This window comes from Prunus avium, chromosome 6 (assembly GCF_965620075.1).
Source record: "Prunus avium chromosome 6, drPruAviu1.hap1.1, whole genome shotgun sequence".
In the NCBI taxonomy this organism is placed as follows: domain Eukaryota; kingdom Viridiplantae; phylum Streptophyta; class Magnoliopsida; order Rosales; family Rosaceae; genus Prunus; species Prunus avium.
In genome coordinates, this window is record NC_142289.1 from 37,300,912 (window position 1) to 37,324,046 (window position 23,135).

A 23,135-nucleotide genomic window follows, 5' to 3' on the forward strand; every position below is an offset into this window, starting at 1 on the left:
AGATGACCACTATTTTGGATTTTCATATATTCAGAGATTAAGAGATGACAAAGAGAGTCAACCATTTATCACACATGTATCTGAATTATTCATAAATATAAATAATAGTTTAAATTACTATATATTTATCCGGTATACGAGAAGACGAGTTCAAACTTAGGTATAAATGGGTACATTTATATTGACCAACTGGTATAATCCACGTCTACTCATAGTGTGTTGTTTTTTTTTATTGCGCCTAAGATCAATGAATTAGGGTTTATTTCTTTTTCTCAAAGATGTGATGCACATTGCACATGGTGGCGACCACCATAACCCAATTATTATGGATTAATTATTGGAGCATGAAAATATTTTCACCCCAAAAACACACATCCCGGTTTTAAATGGAAATTTTAATTTTGAGATGGGCTGGAATGGGTGAGACGTTTCTTGGATTCAAATCTTCATTCAATTCAAATCGAATTTTGTCAAATTTGAGTCTTTTATTATGACTTTTTCTCTCTGTCTTGAATTGTCGCCGCATGCCCCTCCATCAATTACGTTTCCGATTTTACAATCTAATGGGAAAATTATGGAAAAATATCTTTGATAAAAATTGCATTCGCTGTCAAAAGGAAATTATTTTGGTAATAAGTTGTTTTCTCGTTTTTACTAGATTGATCATCCGTAGAATTAATGGTGACTCTTCATAAACAAATTAATGGTTCTGATCCGGACTAATTGCGAAATTCATCACAATAGTAAAGTTCACTCATTTTATTTATTTATTAGAAATTAATACAATGCATTATATTTACAATTTTTTCATTCTACATAAAACTATAGCGTGTCCGACGTTATGTGTGTTCAACATATTATAGCCCTAACAAATTACATATACAATAAAATACAACACGTTTGTAATGGAGTGTCATGCGCAATAAAACATAACACACATATGTATAAAATTCTACGACATTATAAATTATCTTGCATCTTATTTATACTTACGGATTTAAATCCTCTAATTTTTACAAATAGTAAGATTTTGTGAAGGGAAAGAAGATGATCTTGGATGTAAACTTGTGTATGCACTTTGTTTGTTAGGACGGTCAACGAGTTAAGCAGTTAACATTATGTTAGTAGATACGAAATCTGTCTAGAACCCTTTGGCTTTATCAACCTACTACCAGCACCAACTAGTTGGCACTTTGTTATGCCTTAATTCATCAATGAAATTTATGACCAAAGTAAAGTAGTTGCTTGATGATTTATTTTATCAACCCATTTCTGGTTTAACCTTATATTTTTTAATATAATGTATTCTTCTTTATTATTATTATTTTTTTTATAAATATAAGCGATAGTCCAAACTACAAGGAATGAAGGTTTCTCATACACACAAGCAAAATGTCATGAAAATTTGAACATGAGACGATCTTATCTGCAAATCTCCACTGTATTAGACCCCGGTTGACAACATTCATGAATTCTTCTATTTCTATATAGCCAGCTACCGGTAAAAATTATGAAATTTGGTACCGACAGTCATATTTTTGTTTTTATTTTGGTCAAAAGTCACATTTTTGTTTAAACACACAGATTATTATGAATTCACTTTATTGATAAAAATGTGAGTTCCAAACCAACCTGAACTAGACCATTCGATCAAATCGACAGATTTCATATGCCATCAAAAGAAACAAAAAAGTCTAGAAAAAAAAATATGGTTTGAAAATGAAGATACCAACAAACCACTCTCGTTAGTTTTTTTTTTTTTTCTTCGGAAGAAACCACTCTCGTTGGTTTAGATATGCTTCTTTTTCACATTCTTTCTATTTTTAACCACTCGTTTTATGAAAGAAAATAATATAAATATTTAACAAATGCCTTAAAAAAGCTTCAATCATAGGTAAGGTGCTCAGAAAAGCACCAGAGTTTTGAAAGGGACACCCCACCCCTCTCTCTCTCTCTCTCTCTCTCTCTCTCTTTCTCTCTCCAAAGTTTTCTCTACTACCTTTAAACTTCTCTCTTTCTTTCTCCCTAGATTTTGGTGAATCAGTTTTAGTTTTGTAATCTAGAGCACTGGGAAGTGAGGAGAGAGAGAGAGAGGATCAGAGTGAAAGTTGGTGCAAACCCAGTTTTGTATTTTTTTCATATTGTTCAGCTAAATTTGCGGTCTTATTGTTTCGATCACTGTAAAGGAACAGGAAGAGAAAATGGGTATTGCCAATAAGGAGGCGATCAAGCAATTTCAGTTGTTAATGGAAGAAGGTGAGCTTTAAATCCACTTGAAATATGTCTGATCCTCTTATTTGATCTATATTTGCTAATATTTCCTCTTTTCCTTTTGTTTTCTTTGAATTTACAGTTGATGAGCCATTGAAGAACACATTTGAGGTTAGACAGTGTCTCTTTAAGTTTTCTCGATCTGTTTTGTGTTTAAATGCTGGTCAAAAGATTGAACAACGAAGAGTTTGGAGTTCTTAAATTTTGTTACTTTAATGATCTGCAACATTAGAACACAAAATCCTTTACTCAACTGACGACGGTTTAATTGTTTAGATTATATATCAGTTTTGTGGATTTGATCTGAGTCTCTGATGTCATGCATTTTTGTTATTTCTTCTTTTTTGAGCTGGGTAAATCCATTTGTGAATTTAGATTAATTACCATGGAAGTTCATCTGCTATGAGGAGGGAAGGAAAGACTTGATCTTGTTTGCATTTTGGGGGGAGGAAACTTCATATCTTGCCTTTAGTGAGAGGAAAGTATTAGTGTTTTCTATGATCTTTGTATTGGATAGTAAAGTTAAAATCTTTGTGCACATATAGTATCAGGTTAATGCTCTGAATTGACGAACCTATTTTATTTTATAAGGGTGATTGACAAGTTAATTAACTGAACCGTACTGCATCTAATTGGGAAATGATGCACTTGTTTCTATTCTTGACTATGCATTACGAAGTCCTTTCTTTGCGTATTGCGGAAGGAAGGGGGAGGGGCTTGTACTTTCTAAGTTTTTTCAACTAATCAGCCGAAGAATGTTCTTTATTGCATCAGAGAGAGAGGCAAAGGATCCTAACCGAAAAAGAAAAAATGAGTAGAGAAAAAGAAAGCAAAAGGAAAATCAGAGAGATGGCATTGGCCAAGCTAAAGTTTTGAGAAAATATAGCATGGTTTTGAGGATTATTTTTGTTTTTCTTGGAATTCTCAAATCAAATAGGATAATTGTGCCCCTTTTTCTTCTGATGATTTACATAAATGAAATGCAACTCAAAATTCAAATAGTGCCTTCTTATTTTCAGAATGTGCACCAGGGATATCCAGATGAGACATTCATGCGTTTTCTTAAAGCTAGGGACGGGAATGTTGGAAAAGCCCATAAAATGGTTAGATTCATCAAGCTTACTTAATAATAGTTATATTGTTTCAGGTTTTAATCTCAAGCTGTTGTTTATCTTTGGCTTAGTATGTTTTGCTAACAATGCCTAAACTGTTCCAGCTGATTGACTGTTTACAATGGAGGATCCAAAGTGAAATTGACAATATATTGGCGGTGAGTTTTATCAATAAGAAATTACCAGATAAACATGATATCTTCTGACCGCTGACGTGATTTCTCTGTTTGACGCCCGTCTGTCTGATATGTTTTGTGAAACGTTGCATTTAAAAACCTGAAACTATTAAAGCCTTGATGAATTAATTATTTCTTGGACAATTATGCTGCTGTCAATTGCATTCAAAGAGCGCATATTCATGATCAATGATTATTCATTAAATGGTCAGTGTATTCGTATTAGACCAAACTGATTGAGTAACAAGGCGGAATGGAAATTATTCATTACAAAGAAATCTATCATTCGCTGGTAGGGAAAGTGCATTAAAGTTAGACGTATAAATTATGGAATTTTTTTAATTTCCATTTTCCTTCTTAAGATTCATGCATTTCTGGCTTAATTTATCGAGACATTGATACTTGAACCATGCTGGAAAAGTGACTATTCTTAATGTGGTAACGAAGCATTTATTTGCTATATGCAGAAACCAATCATCCCTACTGATTTGTACAGAGTAGTGCGAGATTCTCAGCTTGTGGGGTTGTCAGGTTACTCAAAAGAGGTAGTCCTGCTTATGACATGGAATTATCATGCCACAGCCACCTTGTACAAGAAAGGCTGGCCACTTGAATCTTTCTTCTTTTGGCTGCAGAAGTTTATTAACTTTTGCTCCCTCATGGTCCTTAATCTTTAATTTCTAACGTATTATTTTATCTCATCCTATTAATTTATTCCAGGGTCTTCCTGTCATTGCTGTTGGTCTGGGGCTCAGCACATTTGACAAAGCTTCTGTAAGAATAATATAGTTTGTTCTGTCTTTAATCTTCTTAGGCATCAATAACTTTGTATCATTGGTTTTGATATGCAATTCTGGAAACCATCAATATAACTTTGCGCTTGGGCTTTAAGCTATTAGGTAGGCCACATATGCACTTCTTACAAATAGGAAATGTATAATATGCTTGACCTGAAAGAACACCAGGTTTATGAATTTATGGGCATAATGTTCATTTTTTGTTGGTACTGAGACTTTACATGAAGTTTATTATACATTACTCATGGATATTGGTACACTTGATAATATATGTTTTTGTAGGTTTTTAACATGAATGTACACAGATACATGTACTTTCTAAAGTATGAGCTATATGTATCCTTGTACTTTTCGTTGAAAAATAAAGCTAGTTGCGTTTTGTATGTCCTTTTGTAATATTATTATTCTTTTGGTGATATTTACTTGTTTGATTCTGTGTCTTTGTAGGTAAATTACTATGTCCAATCACACATCCAAATGAATGAATACAGAGATCGTGTTGTTTTAGTGAGTACTTGAGAATGTTTAATCTCATCCTCTTAACAGGTAAAATATATCTGTAGCCTGATTTTTTTTTCCTTTTGTTGTAGCCTTCCGCAACAAAGAAGTATGGACAATATATTGGAACATGTGTGAAGGTTTTGGATATGACTGGTTTAAGGCTCTCAGCACTTAACCAGATAAAGGTATCCCTTAGTATAGCAGGAGCCTCTATTGTTCTCTGACCTGACAAAATCCTCTTTGCATGACAAATACTCTGATGAGCGTGGCTGTGTATTACGGGTTTAGATTATTGTTTTCTTTTTTATTTTACCTTTTACCCACTTTTCAAAAATCATCCATATTGCACACAAGATTGACATTGTATTATCTGTTGATGCAGCTTTTGACTGTTATCTCTACAATAGATGACTTAAACTATCCAGAGAAGACAGATACATACTATGTTGTTAATGTCCCATACATATTTTCAGCATGTTGGAAGGTTTGTGCGTCTTAACAACTCTCACTTTGAAATAATACATAGGAAAAATAAAGAAAAGGATGATGTGTTGGTGTGGGTATTCCATCTTGAGACAAAGTCCTTGTGTAAAACTCTTGACAGGTGGTCAAGCCTCTTTTGCAAGAAAGGACAAGGAGGAAAATCCAGGTTCTTCAAGGTTGTGGGAGAGATGAGTTACTGAAAGTAAGCATGTTCTTTGATTCAAATCTCACCATAGACTTCCTATTCCTTTATTTCTACTTCTAGATTTCAACTTCTTGTGGTGTTGTCTTCTACCTCCGAAATCTTTGCGAAGTTATCTACTTCCCTTCAACCATAGGTTAAACTATGTGCTGTCTCGTTCATGGCTGATGGTTATGCTCCAAAAGGACCAAAACATTTCTTGTTCTTTTCCATCTGCATCTGTTCATCTGTGGTTTGTTCTAATTCTTTGGTGGTGACAACTTGACCTGAAAATGTGCATGCAGATCATGGATTATGCATCCCTCCCACATTTTTGTAGAAAAGAGGGCTCTGGGTCATCTCGGCATTCAGAGAATGGACATACTAACAATTGTTTCTCCTTCGACCATCCTTTCCATCAAGAGCTCTACAATTTTGTCAAGCAACAAGCTGTCCTTAGAGAGTCTATTGCACCACTCAAGCAGGGATCCTTCCATGTTAATTTCCCCGAGACAGACCACGAAGGTGCAGAGATTGCAAAGACCATAGAAACTGAGTTCCACAAGTTTGGAAATCAAAATGGGCTCACCAAGTCACTAAATGGCCTAAGAGTCAATGGTGCTTGAAATTTTTAATGGTAGTTATTAGCATCTATAGCCCACATTACGCTGTACCCAACACTTCCTTTGCTATGAGGCAGGAATGTTGTTATCAAATTAACTCTATGTATTAGTTTATGCTTGCATCAACTCGATGCATATTTTTTAGGACAATGTAATCTGGTGTACGTTTAAAAATACCACCGTGGAATCGAGTCTTTGTAGCGAGCTTGAGTTTTAGCATGTTAGAGGAGGTTTAATAGATATCAGGACTTAGCCAACAATCACCACTATCGTCGAAGTGACTACAATAAGTCACTAAATGGCCTGTGTTTGTGCAAATAATCTCGCGGGAGAATATTCGCTTCTAGATCCTTCAACCTTCGATCTTCCTTCTCTCTCTTCCTCGATTCCTGTAAAAAAGACTGGAGTAAATAGACCACACCCGGGGGGTGTTGGCCAAAGGCCCTCCGATGCCTAAGTTAGTTCGAGTGTTTGTAGGAAAACAATAGCTAAGCAAAGGGTACGGAGTTTGTATGGTGTAAACCGGGCGGCCGGAGCCGTGTGTGGTGGCCGGAGCCGTGTGGAGAAAATATGGAGAGTGGAGAGTGGAGAGGGAGAGAGAGCTTCGGGTATTTTCTCGGGTTTTAGATGTAGGGTTTTTGAAGTACCTTGAATGATGAATGAAGTCATCTATTTATAGGAGCCTCGGGGCTAAGGTTTCGTAGCCTCAGGGCTAGGGTTTCGTAGAGATCGAGTCGGATAATATCTGAATTATCTCGTTTAATTATAAGATAATACCCGATAATTAAGATATTATCCCTTTGATAAGATAATAACTAAATTATTGATATTATCTCATTAATTATAAGATAATATCCCTTTATTATGATAATATCCCAATTAATGGTATTATCTTTATTAATTATGAGATAATACCATATAATTAAGATATTATCCTGATTAATCAATTATCCCAATAAATGGTTTAATTAATTAATTTAAGGGATAATCTTCTTTTCCACGTGGCACGCTCTGATTGGAGACGAAAATATTTGCTCCCACAAATGCCCCCCAGCTTCTGCATGGCGCTTGTGTGGCATGTAGGAAATGAAATTATTTTTCGGACTCTCCAACTGTATCTGGGCTTTCTTCTGCGAGTTGGACTCCTTTTGCAGATCAGGTTCCCAATTAGAGTAGGCTTCTGACTGTTCTTGGAGTTGGATTCCCAGTAGGAATGAGCTTGCGATTCCTTCTTGACCCGGGTTGTCCAACTTATATAGATACAGGGCTTCTCTTCACTCTTTCTCACATCGCAAACTTAACTTCTCTACTTTCTAGCTTGAGAAAGATCTTGGAGAATTTGTACTGCTTGTCGAAGAGAGGAGTTGCCGTGCATCCAAAGTAAGTCGAGCCCATAAAAATATATATTCGTATATATTTTTTGTCTTTTTTGGCAGCAAGGTTGTGGTCCAGCATGGGTTGGAGCTAACGCAATAAGGCCTGGTGCAAGTGCTGGGCTCAAGGAGAGAGCATGGAGGAGCCAAGCCCAAGGCAGAAAAATTGAGGCGCTGGGCTTCGGAGCAGTGGCCAAGAGGCGTTGGGCCTTGCGAGTCGTGGGCTTGAGCTGGGAAGCAGGCCACGCATGCGGGAGCTGGGCCAGGAGGCGCGCGCTGATGCCTCGCGCGCTAGCGTGTCGTGGGCCGCATGGGTGCGCCAGGTGGGCTGCGATGGTGCTGGGCCAAATGCACTGCTGGTGAGATAGGCTCGAGTTGGAGGGTGCGCTGGGCTGCTAGCGTTGGGCTGCTCCAAGCTGGGCCATTTCCTTTTTTTTTCTTTTTCTGCCAGCTTTTATTTTTTTATTTTTTATTTTTTCTTGTGTATTCTAACATGTAGAATTTTCTTCTCTTCTTGCAGTTGTCTGTTGATCATGTCTTCTGAAGATGGTAGGAAGTCAAAGCTCCCTTCTGCTGAGAAGACCCGAGTAGGAGCTACTCTAGCGTCATCTGCAAGGGTCAAACATCTTGTTGGTGCAGATAGCAAGAAGATTGGTGGTATGCGCAACATTAAGGATGTCCCCCTTAAGCCTCTTGCTGATGAGTGTGGAGATCGTGATCTGCTCCGTGAAATAGTCCGTGCGCGATCTAGTTCACCTGTTGAGAGGCAAAGAGATGCAGATGTTCATATCCGAAGTTCGGGTCGTTTGTCCCAGTCAAAGAGTGGAGGTCGATCTGGGAGGTTTGCTCATCCACCCAACCACCATGATCCTGCTGTTGAGTCACGAGCAATCAAGCGTGGAGTTGATTCGTCGCCACCAATTCCTTTGGAAGTGAGGTTGGCAGAGGCTAAGAAAGCGAAAGAGTCATCTGCTCGGGCGAAAGGTTTTTCTACAACGTCAGCGGCTGATCCCAAGGTGGACAAGTCCAGTCCTGCAGGGGATGTAGGCGTGTCTGATCTGCTCAAGACGCACTTTCTATCAAGTCCATCCGCTTGTGCTGGGCTGGTTGATCAAATCCGTCAAGCTGGTGATCTTGGTACCTTTTCAAGTCTTTCCTTGGAAAAACAAAGGGAAGCAACACTTCATCTGCTTCAAAAAGGAGTTGTTTTTGCTGCTGAGACCATTCGAAATTCGTCTGCTGTTGCCCCCTCTTCTGCTCAGCTCAGTGAGTTGGAGAAGAAGAATGCCGAGTTAGTTTGCAAGCTTTCTGCTGAGCAGGCTCGCTATGAGAAGAAGACGTCTGACTTGAGGGCGATGATATCCGAGCTAAAGAGTTCCCTTGCTGAGAAGGATTCCGAGCTTAACTCTTCTGTTGCTGACTTGGCTAGTCGGAAAGATGCTTACTTCCATCTTGAGCGCAAGAATGCCGACATCTCTCACAGCTATGACAAGTTTTTGGCTAGATTTCGTGCCTATCATGAGTCTGCTGAATGTTGCGTCGATTCAGCTGCACCAAAATGGTTTCAACTGCATCCTCAACTTGTGATACTCGCAAGTGCACGAGCCGTTTGGTAGTATAGCATATGTAAGTGCGAGGTCGATCCCACGAGGATTGGTGATTGAATGATCCAATTCATTTCCCCTACATAAAACAGAAATGAAAAAGAAAATAAATAAAACAAGAAAAAAGGAAATAACTCAAGCAAATAAGTTCCCAAGTTCAATTAGATTAACGGATTGATTCTAGCTAAAGTATGATTAAGCCATGGTGTTTGGTCATAACCTTGTGTTCCTAATTCCCTAATTTGATCATTTGTTGTCTAACCTAAAACTAAGCATTAGGAACCCATTAAGCATAGAAGAACAATTTAAACAACCAAGCATGTATCTAATCCCTGTTGTCGAATGTCCATACATACTCTTCTTATTCATAGTTCAATTCGAATTAAAGCATGGTGTCTACTCTTAATTCAAACCAAGATAGCTAACATGCAAGCCTAAATGGTGATCAATCATTCAAACTAGCCTATTAACTTATAAGCATAATGAATAAGAACAAAAACCATAATTGAAACTTGGAAACTAATTAAACTTGAAACTTAAGAAAGAATGTACATTACAATGAAAAGTAAAGTGAAACTAAGAAAAACTAAATCAGAATTTCAGAATTTCATTACAACAATTGAAAACTAGAAAGGAAACTAAGAGAATTTTGAGGGAGAGAAGGGAAGGGAGCTCTAGAGAAGTGTTGAGAGCTCCCCCCCTTGGGGTGTGATTTATGAAGCTTGAAGGCTTCTCTATTTATAGGGTTAAGAGGGAGGAACAACATGATGAAATCCAACACCACAATTCCTCTTTTAATACAACCCATAACTCACACTTCATCTTGTCTATGTTAGTGTGGTTGGAATCAATCTCATCCCATACTTCTTTTGCTGCACCTCAAGCTTTCTTCACATGGGATCAAAGGTGATCAATTGTGGCTGCCTTTTGCTGCCAACCCATGTGGTCTTCTTTTGGTTGTTGAACAAAAACGAGTCTTCTGAACCAGACTTGGTGTAGGAAGGCCAGAGGTTTCAAAACTTATCCAATGGGGCTCAAATTTGGATATGTTATACTAGACACCCATTGGAACAACTTCTATGAAGAAAGTATTCCCATCGGAGCAGTAGAAGTGTGCGTTTTGGGCCTTGCAAGTTGGCTGCCGAACAGAGACTGGAATTGACTTCATTTCATTTCTTTGCTTTACATGCATGCACATGCTTTCTCTATAATAACTCCAGCATGTACCAACTTGCTCCTTTAGAATTTCATAGCTGGAATGCCTCCCCACTTCACTCATTATGTTGGATCCAAAGTCAGTTGCAGCATAGGTGAGGCACATGGCTTAAAGGAGGAGACAAGGCTCAAAGCTGGCAGTTGCAAATCCTCCTGAGCATGGTTCAGTGTTGGACGGGTTAAGGACTCCACATATGTTCAATTGGGCTGAATTTTGGATATGTTATACTAGACACCCAATTGAACAACTTTCATGAAGATCTTCACCTCATCCGAGCCCCACAACATTCTGATCCAAGGCCAATAAGTTGACCTACGAAACTGGGCTGGAAATGGGCTGTAGCCAAAATTAGTTTGTCTTTAAGCTCATATTCCTCATATGCCAATCAGCCCATAACATGCATGGATTGCATCATTTCCTATCCAAAGTCATCATTGTTACCTAAATGTCAATTAACTGAAAGATAAACACAAAAAGGATTAAAAGCACAAGTTTAACTCAAAAACATAACCAAATCATAAGCTAGAAAGGTACAAAATGATATACAATTATGAACCGATCACTGAAGAATCCAGGTCTGAAGCTACCGTGGATGCGTACAAGCTGGTATTTTCATGCTTCCAACCATGGTTGTTTGGAAGGCTTCGGTGGATTGGAAAATAGGAGGAACGGATTCCTTGAGCACGCGTTGAGTATAACTCGTGCTCTCAATGAAAGCACCAAATGTTTGTGCAAATAATCTCGCGGGAGAATATTCGCTTCTAGATCCTTCAACCTTCGATCTTCCTTCTCTCTCTTCCTCGATTCCTGTAAAAAAGACTGGAGTAAATAGACCACACCCGGGGGGTGTTGGCCAAAGGCCCTCCGATGCCTAAGTTAGTTCGAGTGTTTGTAGGAAAACAATAGCTAAGCAAAGGGTACGGAGTTTGTATGGTGTAAACCGGGCGGCCGGAGCCGTGTGTGGTGGCCGGAGCCGTGTGGAGAAAATATGGAGAGTGGAGAGTGGAGAGGGAGAGAGAGCTTCGGGTATTTTCTCGGGTTTTAGATGTAGGGTTTTTGAAGTACCTTGAATGATGAATGAAGTCATCTATTTATAGGAGCCTCGGGGCTAGGGTTTCGTAGCCTCGGGGCTAGGGTTTCGTAGAGATCGAGTCGGATAATATCTGAATTATCTCGTTTAATTATAAGATAATACCCGATAATTAAGATATTATCCCTTTGATAAGATAATAACTAAATTATTGATATTATCTCATTAATTATAAGATAATATCCCTTTATTATGATAATATCCCAATTAATGGTATTATCTTTATTAATTATGAGATAATACCATATAATTAAGATATTATCCTGATTAATCAATTATCCCAATAAATGGTTTAATTAATTAATTTAAGGGATAATCTTCTTTTCCACGTGGCTCGCTCTGATTGGAGACGAAAATATTTGCTCCCACAGCCTGCATATATGTTTCCTACAATAAGTGACGTAGTTGTATCCCGTTTAATCCATGGCCTAAATGGCCTATATATATGTTTCCTATATCTCGTTTAACGCAGTTTTTTATATACTAATTTTATTAGAAGCGACAATTTTTCTTAATTAATATTAATAATTATAATAATTGTATTATAAATTCATCTAATAAGATTACAGGGGACTACTAGGGTGTTTTGGTGTAGATCTAATTTGTCTAATGCACAGGACTAGACAGTGGAAACCTTAGAATGTTTTTTATTGTATGCCTAAACTTAAGGAAAGAAGCCCCTTGACGGGTTTAAAGGTTTGCTAAGATTTACTGCCCATCAGATTGTTCACTGGTATCTTGCATGATTTTTTTTATAACAGAAATAAATTACAGCGAGGATCCCAAGATTCCTATTATCGCATAATATGCATAAGCATCTTAAATTATTATGGTTGGAGAACGTCAATGTTAGGAGAAATTATAGTGGTACGAATATACATGCATTATCATTATTACAAATGCCTTTTTTCAGTGAATTCAGCATGGAAAAAGACATTTGTAAATTTGTTTTCCGAATAACATTCCTTCCATTCCAACGTTACAAGAAAGTACTGAAACAGCCTTCTCCCTGTTAGATTGATGAATATCCAAAATACCATACTGAAGATTGTGTCAATATAAAAACATGAATTCGGTAACACATTGATATATATATATGCACAAGTACAAATTATATCCCAAAACAAAGAAGAAAAACACAACTCAAGTATCCCCCACCAGCGTTCTTACACATCCACAAACGTAGCCGAAACCCTTTCCCTTCTTCTATAAGCACATTACAGAGCTTTCCGCAGGGGCCTACCAATTAGATCTAGAATCGACTTCTCATAAAATCTTGAGAAGGGTTGACACTCTAGCCTGTAATATGATCAAACAACACAAAGATTGGATTCAAGTTTTCATCTCAACTGTTTGTAGCAGCTGTAAGCAATGCCAACTGACACAGCAGCACAAACAACAGCAAAAGCTGCATACGTATCTTCACGCTCCCAGCTCTGAAACCAAGTCGGCATAGCACAAACCTTGCGCATGGATGCCCCTTTTCCGTTATTGATCCGTGAAAGTAGCTTCCTGCTGCTTTTTTTCTTGTCAGTTGTCTCCTTTGCTGCCATCTCATTCAAATCAGGACTGTTTAACTTTTCTATGAACACAGCATTCTGACAGCAAGAAGAGTTTCTATTTTCCTGGCAACATCCACCAATCTCAACTTGAGATCTACATACACTAGTATTCATTTCCCTTTCCTTTGGTTGTGTAAACTCTGTAGCGCTTTTTCCCACATTTGTCTCGCCATTAAGCTGGAGCCTTAGTTCTTGAGATTTCTTCTGCTGTTCTTCTGATAAACCCATCTGACCTCTGAAACCAGACCATATATTCCATCTCTACATAATTCCATAATGCATGCATACAATAGGAACACAAAAACTCAAACAAGAAGAGTGACCACTTTAGTAGATTTGCAGCTACTAATTTTACACACGTTAAACAAACTATTTTCTCTTTATTTTTCAATTTCTTCTTGTTCTAATCAGAATAAATTTGCACAGCCAACCACTCTGATTTAGGAACCAAAGAGGAGCTTCCTCTAAGATCATATTGTACAACTAAACATGGTTTCAACAATAGAGCCAGCACAGATATAATCTGATTCAGAATCATGAGAAAACTGCTTCAAAAGCCAGCCTATGAATTATGAGAAAGAATTGAAGATGTAAAAGGATTACCTCCATAGCCAGTCCAAAATTTCTCCTTTCCCGATATGCTGCTCAAGCAATACAGGTACATCTTCTGGAGCAACATATCCATACCTATCAGAAATAAAATGATCAGCTAACTCAAATATCACTAACCAAGTAATAGAATTTGAATTGAGTGAAAAGCTATACCTACTGACAATAATAACAGAAAAGAGAAATAAAGGTAAATGAATTAACAGACACAATTCCCCTTACCAGTGGCCAGTGACTTTTCTGTTGAAATTTGGTCCAAATATAATAACATTTCCTGCATACTCATGCTCCCCAATGTGTGAACATGGGCTAACAGACACTTTACCTTGAAGACCATGTAATTCTATCTCTTCTCTAAATCTAGTGATCAGGGGAGGTCCACAGACTCCACAACGGCGATCCCGAGACCCATGAGAACATACAAAAACATATGAACCCTTCAAAGTTTCAGGAGTACCAGGCAGCCATTCACCATCTTTCACTAGAACTTCTTCAACAAATGTATCAACATCAAAATGTGTCAATCTCCTGCAATTTTATCCCTAATTTTATTTCAGTATCAAATTTCGAAGGGGATCAAGAGTGTATGTAAAAGAATTCCAATGGAACTCGTACATGACCTGTATCGGATCATGTCGGGGAAAATTAATACATCACCATTGGATGTCTCAGTTCCATCGTGCCCTTCACATATTGTTAAGCGGGTCTAGAAGAGGAAAGAGATGAAAGAGACAAAAAAGAGTTGTTAACCTCAACCAAAATTATACATCCAATTATGGAAAAAAAGAGATAAATAAACTGGTTATGACATGCTATTTTAAGCAGCATAGAATGTGCAGCTAGTAAATCCAACTGCCAGCAATGGTCAGTAAACAACTGCATACGATTAAACCATAACAACATCACATCATTCATTCATCTGGCTACGCAACTTATCTACTACTTGTTTTCATTTCATTCCATTCATTATGAAACAAAATTCGTAGAGAATGGCAGTCTAGTGGAAAACAATTCCCACCATACCGATCCCATAATCATCAAATGCAAAGAGATTGTCACATAGAAGTAAACACAGAAGAGAATTGAAAAATTATCATGTTATAGGTCAGATCATTCTACACCATGTTTGAGACACTTTGTTGGTGTGTATCTGATAAAGTTTTGTTACATACCAACTTCCTATATTATCTTGTAAGATGCCTGGGGCTTAATCTTTTGAACTTATTTCCAAAATGATACCGTTCACCTTATTCCCTCTCCTTCAACTACATTCTAAAACCACAAGTAAACACCAAAGACCAAAAAGATTCTTCACAATAATCGCTTCTTACTATTAAAAAAGGTAAAAAATAAAATACGGATCATTGAAACTCAAAAAACCGTTGTTCAAGAACCCAAATACTTCATTCATCAACCTCAAATTTATCCATATCTAACCTCTAACAATACCCACTCTGGAATTCTGAAAATTCCACACAAGCAGACTCCAACGTTACCCCAAAAGGACACCCAAAACAAAACCCCACTAAAAGTACAAAAGGTACACCCTTCATGTTCAAGCTAATAGATACCAAATCATTCTTAGAATACAAGCAATCTAACAAACAGCGAAGATCCATTTTAATTCACCACATTCAGAAGCAACCCGCATTAAACCTGAAAGCACAAAAGCACCAAACTACACAATTCAAAAACATACGCAATCCACTCGATTGATCAAAATGTATATACAACACAGTAAATCACACACCTGGAAATAACCCCTCCAAAAACAAGCAATCCACAAAGCAAATAAAACCCATTTCAACCAACTGAATTTGAGATCAACCACAAACAAAAAATGACCACCAAATATCAAACACGCCTCCTCTAATTCAGTCCTAAAAAGCAAGCAATACCCACTTAGATTCACTAAATCAAACACCAACCGCCATCAAAACAGAAACCAAAATAAGCATACCTCTTTCTTCATATCACCCCTCCTAGCCATTACCGCGGCATAGAGCAACCTTGGCAATCGATCAAACTCTGCGGCCTCAATTCTGGGCGGCCAGACCTGAGGGTTCTTGTAGCACAAAAACACGTGGCGCTGGTAAAACTCGACGGTCCCGGCGAGTTGGCTAGTCCGAAACTCAGGGCGCGAGAACCCAAACTCGGCATCGCTGCTAGTATCAGCAAGTAAACCCTCGTTCTGGAAGCTCCCGGAGGCGCTGCCGATGTGGGAATTTGGGTCGGAGAGAAAGCTGTCAAATGGGTCAGAGATGATGATTGGCGAGGAAGACGTTGATGGGTTTGTGAATGTGAGTGAGTCGTCTCTGTCTCTGGCGCTGGCCATGGCTGTTGGTACTGAGCTTGAATTTTTTAGGGGCTGCAAAAGTTCCAGTGGTATGGGAAGTGGCGAGTGGGATGGGCTCTCAGTGAGACTTTGGTCACCGAATGGAAAATTACGACACGTGCATTTATTATTGGAATCTCTTTGATGTGCGGTATGTCTTTTTTGTTGGTGATATCTTTTCTATTTCTAACCATAGTAATCTAAATTACTCTTAATTATTTTAAATTACGGTAAAAGAGATCGAACTCTCATATACAAAGGAAATGAAAGAGAGATCGAATTCAAATACAAGAGAAGGAAAAGAGAGATCAATGTTGAATGAAAAAGAATGAGAAGAGAAATCAATCTCGGATGCAAAGAAACGAACTATTCTAACCAACTTGCCTAAACTCCATATGCAAGTTGGTTAATATAATAAATACAAGTATATGTATATAGACTTGTGTGCTTAGAAGAGGCCACGCCTGCTCATCTTGTCCGTACTCAAAATCTTTTAAGTTTTTACAATAAAAACAATAATCTTACGAACCCAGATTCAGATTTGAATAAATATAACACTGAACAAAAGTATAATCTGTAGTTGTTTAGGTGTACAATCAACTTGAACTTTAATCTTTGGCCGGAGCAAGTTATGAAAGAACCATGGTTTTGATGTAAGGGTGGATTAAAATGATAAATGGGGTGCTGGTACCTGCTGCAACCAAAAAGAATAGGGTTATTCGTAGAAATGGTCCCTCAATTATACTCGAAGTTACATTTTGGTCACTCAACTCAAATATTAGTTGCATTGGTCATTCAATTGGGTGTTGTGTTGAGGGACCATTGCTACAAATAATGAAAGCAAAAGGCTTAAATAAGTCGACACTTGATTTCTACAGCAAATCTTCAACAGATAATCCAAGAATTGTTTGTCCAATATACAAAATCACACTCTCCCTGGATTTACATCCAAGCTCATTAATTTGACAATCCTCTCTTTTTTTTTTCCCTCCACAAACAGACTAGGATCATAGAATTTTCACAAAATGCTGACACAACCAAACTTGTTCATGTCTTCAGTATTCATAGTTCCACAAAGGTCTGGGCAGAATACAAACATCAAAGGGGGTTCTCACCAGGGAGATAAGAAGGGGAACCGCCGTCAACCTGGCTCTTTTTTCTATTGAACATGCCGCTCAGATTAGGCAAAAGTGTTTTTTTAGAAACAGACGTCTTCTCTTTGTCCAATTTCCGGGCCTCAATAATTTTCGTTTGAGGGTTCTGCTTTTGAATCCTGTAATGGCGTGGGGATGATTCCACTGACATCTCTGTTTCTGCCAATATCCGTGATGCAGCTTCAGCTGCTTTCTTTTGCTCCCGTTCTCGCCACCTTCGGAGCTCTCCTTCCACTGCCTTTTTGGCTGCTTCAGCCATTTCTGCCCTCTTTTTGGCCTCCTCAGTTGCAGCCTTCATATCCTCAATTTCCTTCTGCGTTGCCTCTAACCTCTTCAAGGCCTCATTTTCACTAGCCTTCACAGCTTCCACCTGAGCCATGGCAGCAGCCACTTTCATTTCTGCTAATGTATCAGACTCCTCAACCTTTCGGCTCAAAGATTCAAACTCTTCCTTTGATATAGTGATCTTGGCACCAGACTCAGAAGTTGATGCTCGAGCAGCGTTAGTTCTCTCCGATAAAACTCTAATCTGTTCAAGGGCTCTTTCTTCAGCTGCTTTAGCCTCTTCAGCTTCTTCCAAAGCAAGTCTCAGCTTCTTCTCCGCTTCTTTTACTGCAATTTTGGTTGTTTCCGCGTCCTTCCTCAACTCCTCTGCTTTAATCTTCATCTCTTCTGCTTCCCGCCTTGCATTTTCAGTTTCCAAGGATAGCTGGTTTAGTGTAGCTATCATTTCATTGGAAGCACCTCTTGCTTGAGACTCTTCTGCTAGGCATGCTTCAAGCTCAGACTTGGTTTTCCGCAGTTTCACATGTAAATTCCCAGCAAGCGATTCTGTTTCCGCTTCCTTCTCTTTCAGTTCAGCATGCTCCTTTTTCACATTCTCAAGTTCCAACTTAAGTGCTTCAACTAAGCTTCTGAGACTGCTTTCCTCTTCTGCTACTTTATGCAGTGATTCCTTAGCATCATCCAGCTCCAAAGTGACAATTCTCACAGAATCTAAATCGGAAGCCTTTGCATTCTCCATTTGCTTTTGCAGAGCTCCAACTTCATTCAACGTTTCAGAAAGTTGCGCTTCAAGGTTTCTAGAAAGTTCTGGATCAAACTCTTTTTTCAGAGAAAGCAATTTTTTTGTTGACTCTTCCAAGGTAGCTTTATACGACTGCCTCAGGACATCCTTTTCAGCAAATATCTTCGCTTGCTCCTGCTGGGCTTCCAAAGATGCAAGCTTCACTTGCCCAATTGATTCCTGCACAGCTGAAATTTCCTTGGAGAGCTCAGTAACCCTCTCCGCATTTGCTTTGGCTGCATCTTCAGCTTCTGCTGCCTGCTTGAAAGCAGTAACTTTTGCTTGCAAGGATGCATCACAGTCCTGACGGATTTTCTGTAACTCCTGCTTTGCAGAATTAAGTTCAGTAATCACATTCACATACTGTGCTCTTGCTGTTTCCAAGTCTTGTTTCCAAGCACCATCAGTTCCAGCAAGGTTGCCAGAGTTTGCTTCTTCAAGTTGCTTTGCCTGACTTTTTGCAGCTTCTGTTGCCTTTATTGCAGATTCCTTAGATTCACTGAGGGAAGTCACCTTATTTGTCAGATCCTCAAGAGTTTCCTTAGCTTTTTCAAGCTCCACAAGTGCTTGGGTTTTTGTAGTTTCAGCATTCTTCAGTTGTTCCTTCAACTTGTTCAATTCTTTCTGGGCCAGGTGAAGCTGCGTCTCGTTGGCTAGTACTCTCTGCATTGAAACATCACACCAAAAAAACACAGGATATTAGAAGAGCATGCATTGACCAAACAGTTGTTGCATTATAATGAGTAGAATTTCTGTGGTAGTTAATAACCTCACAATGATGAAGAGTTCCAATTAATCAGAGATTGAATGGAATATTACACGAGTGAGATAATCATTCACATCCATAGCTACAAATATACAACTTCCTTGTAGAAGTCGCTTCCAAACTAAATAAATACTCATGGAAGGTGGAAATATTGAGTTCACACAATTTGGAAGGTCAACTTCAGTACATGCATTGAAATTACAGAACATGCAAACCATCTATGACGTACCCAACAAAATTGCTACAGAATAACCTTTGCTAACCGTTTCAAACAATAAGCTGTTTTTTTTTTCTGGTTAAAAAAGATCTCTAGCTTATTTGAATTTTAAACGCAGAGAAAATGTATGTTCACTACCATCAGCTTCCCAATAACTTGTGGAAAACAAATAAAATCAACCAACAAGTGAAGCAAAATATACTTTCCAATTGTCAAATATAGATATAGACGTGTGCTTCCTAAATTGAAGAGTAAGGAATCAGAAATACCTCTGCTGAATGAGGCTTTGTCTTCTTAATGGCAGGTTTTTCCCCAGAGAATGCGCCTTCTCCAAATAGCGTAACAGCATCTTTAACAGATTGGAAAGGTGCCCTTGTGTCGATCTCTCCCACCTCCACTTTAGGACTAGGAGAGCTTGTAGCACTTTGGCGGTCTTTTGCAACCATACTGCTCTGTTTTATTATAGTTCAACTACTCGCTGAAAATGGAAAACATATTTTTACAAAATGATGTTAGGGAAAGGAGAAATGAGGATTACCAAAAGCGGCCAACCCCACATGTCTAGCAACTTAACATGTAATTCAACAAAATACTCATTAGTTTTCATACAAACAGTAAAGGCAAGGCATACGGCCTCATAAGACATGATTACAAGGGTCAAAAAACAGATTAACATAAGAAATGGCCTAAAATTCCCAAGAGGAGCTTTGAAATTTTAAAGAAACTCACAATCTAAGGCAAGGGTTGATACTAATAACCCATGCAGAGTCCAAGTTTCATTAACTGAGGCCTTCTCAAACCTTTTGCAGCTATGTAATACCAAACGGGAATGCTGCAACATATCAATTTAAAACTTGGCCTTCATTATGGCACCAGTATGAAGTATGACTCAATTCTACAGAAGCCTTTCGATACAACACGTTCACACACTCAAGCAAGGGGAAGAAAAGTCAGTCTTTCACACCCATAACCCTAAACTTGAGACTGCTCTTCTTCACAATACACCCAGTTCCACCACCCAAAAGTCCCACCACTTCTCATCACCTCACAAATAAAAGAATCCTACAAAATCCATCTCATAAGGTCTCAAGTGCATCCAGCACCACATTAATGTTCCGTCATATTCAGAAGAGTTGTAAAAAGGTTAACGATGGCATAGCCAATTAGTTAACATGAAAAACCCACCAATACCAGTTATAAGACAGTCCACACTATGGGTGAAACTCACCCTTTTTGTCTATAATCTCAAAAAGGCCACAAATCCAATTTTCCCATTGACGCACCATCTTTGTCGTTTCATTACAGACATTGGATGCACATACGAAATTCTATAGACATTAAAATGGGGCAATTAAATTTTGACACGATCATTTAACAGGCCCTAGACATTTTTCCAAAACTACTTCCCAGAGTTCTGAAAATGAATAAACAACGGAAACCCATGAAAAGAAAGAGAGATAGAATTCACTTTTCATAGTACAATCTAACAAGCCTTGGCGACGGTTCACCACAACTGGTTCAATGATTTAGAACTAAATTTATAAATATTCAGCAAACGACTTTAATCATGATACATCTATACCTTTTATGACAACCAATCCTTCAAGAAATGGGCCCAGATACTTAACAACTCGTCATTTCTAATAATGAAATAGTCCTTACAAAATTCAAGTAAAAAACGCTGTCTTGAAACTAAAAAACAAATTTAAAAGGTACCAAAATGATAAATATAAAAAAACTCTTAGATTTCTTTACAATTATTCAGCGAAGAATCAAACAATAATGCCATCAAACAAAGCTGAAAAAGAGGAATTTGAAAAGCGGCAAAGAATCAAGAAAAGAGGTGAAAGTTGCTTACCCAGAAACCCTAATCAAAGCCACACAAATCTACGCACCACAAACCCTAGAAATCACCAGAGCTCGAAGCCAACGCGCTAGTGCGATCATGCACATAACGACGAACTGTGACCATCTTCACCGATCTTCATCTTCTTCAAAAGCCAAAACCCTGTAAAGTTCTCGACCCAAGAACCAAAACCCACCAAGAAGAGCTCAGGACCAGACGATAATTCCCAAGAAAAATTCAAACTTTCTCGGCAGAGAAGGTGTTTTCGCGGAACAATAAAGAAAAATAGAAAGAAACTTTGAAAGAGAAAAAAGAGGAAAGAAGAACCAATCTTTGGGTTTGAAATAGAAATGGGTTTTGTTTTTCTTGGACAATAGAAACGGTTAGAGAGAGTCTACAGTGTTAGAGAGAGGAGGTTTGAAAATTCGAAAGCTGTTGGAGACAAATTTTATATCAGCAGGTCAGTCTGTGAAAAAAGAGAGAACGAAGGAAGTCTCTCGTGGAATATCTTGTCCTTACCTGTCTTTTTTGTGCATGCGCCTGTTGTACTATAAAGATCCTTTTACCCTTTTTCTTTTCAATGAAAGGGTCAGCTGGTTAAAGGTACAATGCTCTAAAGCAATTGCTCAACAAGTGTAGGGAGCACACTGCAGAGGATTGGGGCTTGCATTATGAATTTATGTTGTTGAAGGTGTGGGGGGGAGTGACATGTGATGACGTGTCACCGTCCAAGACAAGTGTGACTTGGTGACTAGGACCAAGGGGAAGGTTGGACAAGAGAGAAAGAGATGGGTTTTAGTTGGCTTGTGAATTAGATTATTAGTTTGCCTTTTTGCCCTTTAGTTGTTTGTCTCTCTCTCTCTCTCTCTCTCTCTCCCTCTCTCTCTAACCCTAAAGTTCATCTGCTAAAATGTCACACCAATAATTCTAATTGCTCATGTTCCTATTTTTCTCATGTGATGTGATAAGGGTTTGGATAATGGATTATGTATGGTTGACTTGAAAATAGACCAGCAACTTGCAAGTGTATCCATGGTTCATTCATCTAATAATAAATAATAAATAATAAATGATAAATGATCCAATAAAAAAAAAAATTAGCTATGGTTTTTTTTTAAAATAATTATTTTTCTTCTTTTTTCTTCTTGAAATTATTGGTGGGAATACAAAATACATAAATACACTATATAGTATTCTTTATTTTCTTGAAAATGTATTTGGTTGAACAAGAAGAGCCTAATTACAATTTACAACCTTTGTGACATTATTTGGGATAAAATCAAAAGATCTAACTCAGGAGAGGGATATAATAACACCATAAAAGCTGTAAATTCATGTGCCACAGAGACAGAGTTTGCAACTCTTGGAACCCAATTAAAGTGACAAAGCATTGTAGATGCAGACATCTTGAAGGAAGCTACCTCCATGTTGTCCCAAAATCAAAGGCATGAGATGATCTCCTAACTTGGAAGATTGTGTTTGACCTTTGGCTGAGTCATTGGTATGAAGGTGGTGTTGCTTGGCATCTCCTCCACTCTTACCCTTTCTCTAGAGAGCCAATAAAACTAGGTTAGTATTTTATCAAGATCTCTTCTCAATACCATAGAGGTCGTCAAGTTGAAAGAGGGAATGGTAAATTATAGAATGTTTCTAGCAAATACAACAAAACAAAAAAGAATAGAAATTTAGTGAAATACCCATTCATAGACATAAAACTATAAATATACCCTATACCATTCAATATATATAAACACACCCAAAAAAAACCCAAAACTGACAGCTGTTACCTTTTTTTAATTTAATTAGATAAATGAAATACCTTTATTACCCATTTAGTATTAAATTAGTTTATTTGAAAAATTTTGGGCGCTCTCTCTCATCTCTCTCTGTTTGCTCTCGTCTCTCTGCGTTCGCTCCCGTCTCTCTCCAGCGATCTTGGTGCTCCGGCCACAGCCAGCCGTGAGACTGGTCAGAAAAGGACCGGCTAGGGCCGACGATCAAGTCTGGGCTAAAGCCCAGCCATATCAGCCACTCACGACGCCACTGCGAGCTCGGAAAGGTCTATGGATTTCGAGTTTTTCGACGTCATTTTCGGCGACTTCGGTGGTTGTTTCCGTCAATCGAGGTATGAAACTTCATCTACTTTTCGTGCT

General features: G+C 38.2%; 4 protein-coding genes across 5 annotated transcripts; 2 read left to right on the forward strand and 2 right to left on the reverse strand.

The window, feature by feature from the left end:
* Positions 1-1,886: 1,886 nt before the first annotated feature.
* LOC110760157 (SEC14 cytosolic factor) lies at positions 1,887-6,348 on the forward strand. Its single transcript, XM_021962366.2, has 11 exons — positions 1,887-2,256; positions 2,354-2,382; positions 3,291-3,374; positions 3,488-3,541; positions 4,027-4,104; positions 4,280-4,333; positions 4,804-4,863; positions 4,947-5,042; positions 5,240-5,341; positions 5,462-5,542; positions 5,827-6,348. Exons 1-11 carry the CDS (start codon positions 2,202-2,204, stop codon positions 6,145-6,147), a joined length of 1,014 nt encoding a protein of 337 aa, XP_021818058.1. The 5' UTR covers positions 1,887-2,201; the 3' UTR covers positions 6,148-6,348.
* A 150-nt stretch (positions 6,349-6,498) lies between these two features.
* On the forward strand, positions 6,499-10,057 carry LOC148294141 (uncharacterized). 2 transcript variants are annotated; one of them, XM_088255052.1, is made up of 2 exons: positions 6,499-7,524; positions 8,038-10,057. In XM_088255052.1, the coding sequence occupies exons 1-2, from the start codon at positions 7,358-7,360 to the stop codon at positions 9,131-9,133; spliced, it is 1,263 nt and encodes a 420-aa protein (XP_088111178.1). In that variant the 5' UTR covers positions 6,499-7,357; the 3' UTR covers positions 9,134-10,057. The 2 variants fall into 2 exon arrangements, with proteins under 2 accessions (XP_088111178.1, XP_088111179.1); XM_088255053.1 differs by having other exon boundaries at positions 7,387-7,876.
* Positions 10,058-12,454: 2,397 nt separating this feature from the next.
* LOC110760167 (uncharacterized) lies at positions 12,455-16,074 on the reverse strand. Its single transcript, XM_021962381.2, has 5 exons — positions 15,559-16,074; positions 14,219-14,304; positions 13,821-14,126; positions 13,593-13,676; positions 12,455-13,224 (listed from the first exon to the last, which is right to left on the reverse strand). Exons 1-5 carry the CDS (start codon positions 15,931-15,933, stop codon positions 12,768-12,770), a joined length of 1,308 nt encoding a protein of 435 aa, XP_021818073.1. The 5' UTR covers positions 15,934-16,074; the 3' UTR covers positions 12,455-12,767.
* Positions 16,075-16,782: 708 nt separating this feature from the next.
* Positions 16,783-21,454, reverse strand: LOC110760140 (weak chloroplast movement under blue light protein (DUF827)). Its single transcript, XM_021962336.2, has 3 exons — positions 20,995-21,454; positions 19,406-19,614; positions 16,783-18,816 (listed from the first exon to the last, which is right to left on the reverse strand). The coding sequence occupies exons 2-3, from the start codon at positions 19,580-19,582 to the stop codon at positions 17,032-17,034; spliced, it is 1,962 nt and encodes a 653-aa protein (XP_021818028.1). The 5' UTR covers positions 19,583-19,614; positions 20,995-21,454; the 3' UTR covers positions 16,783-17,031.
* Positions 21,455-23,135: the final 1,681 nt, after the last annotated feature.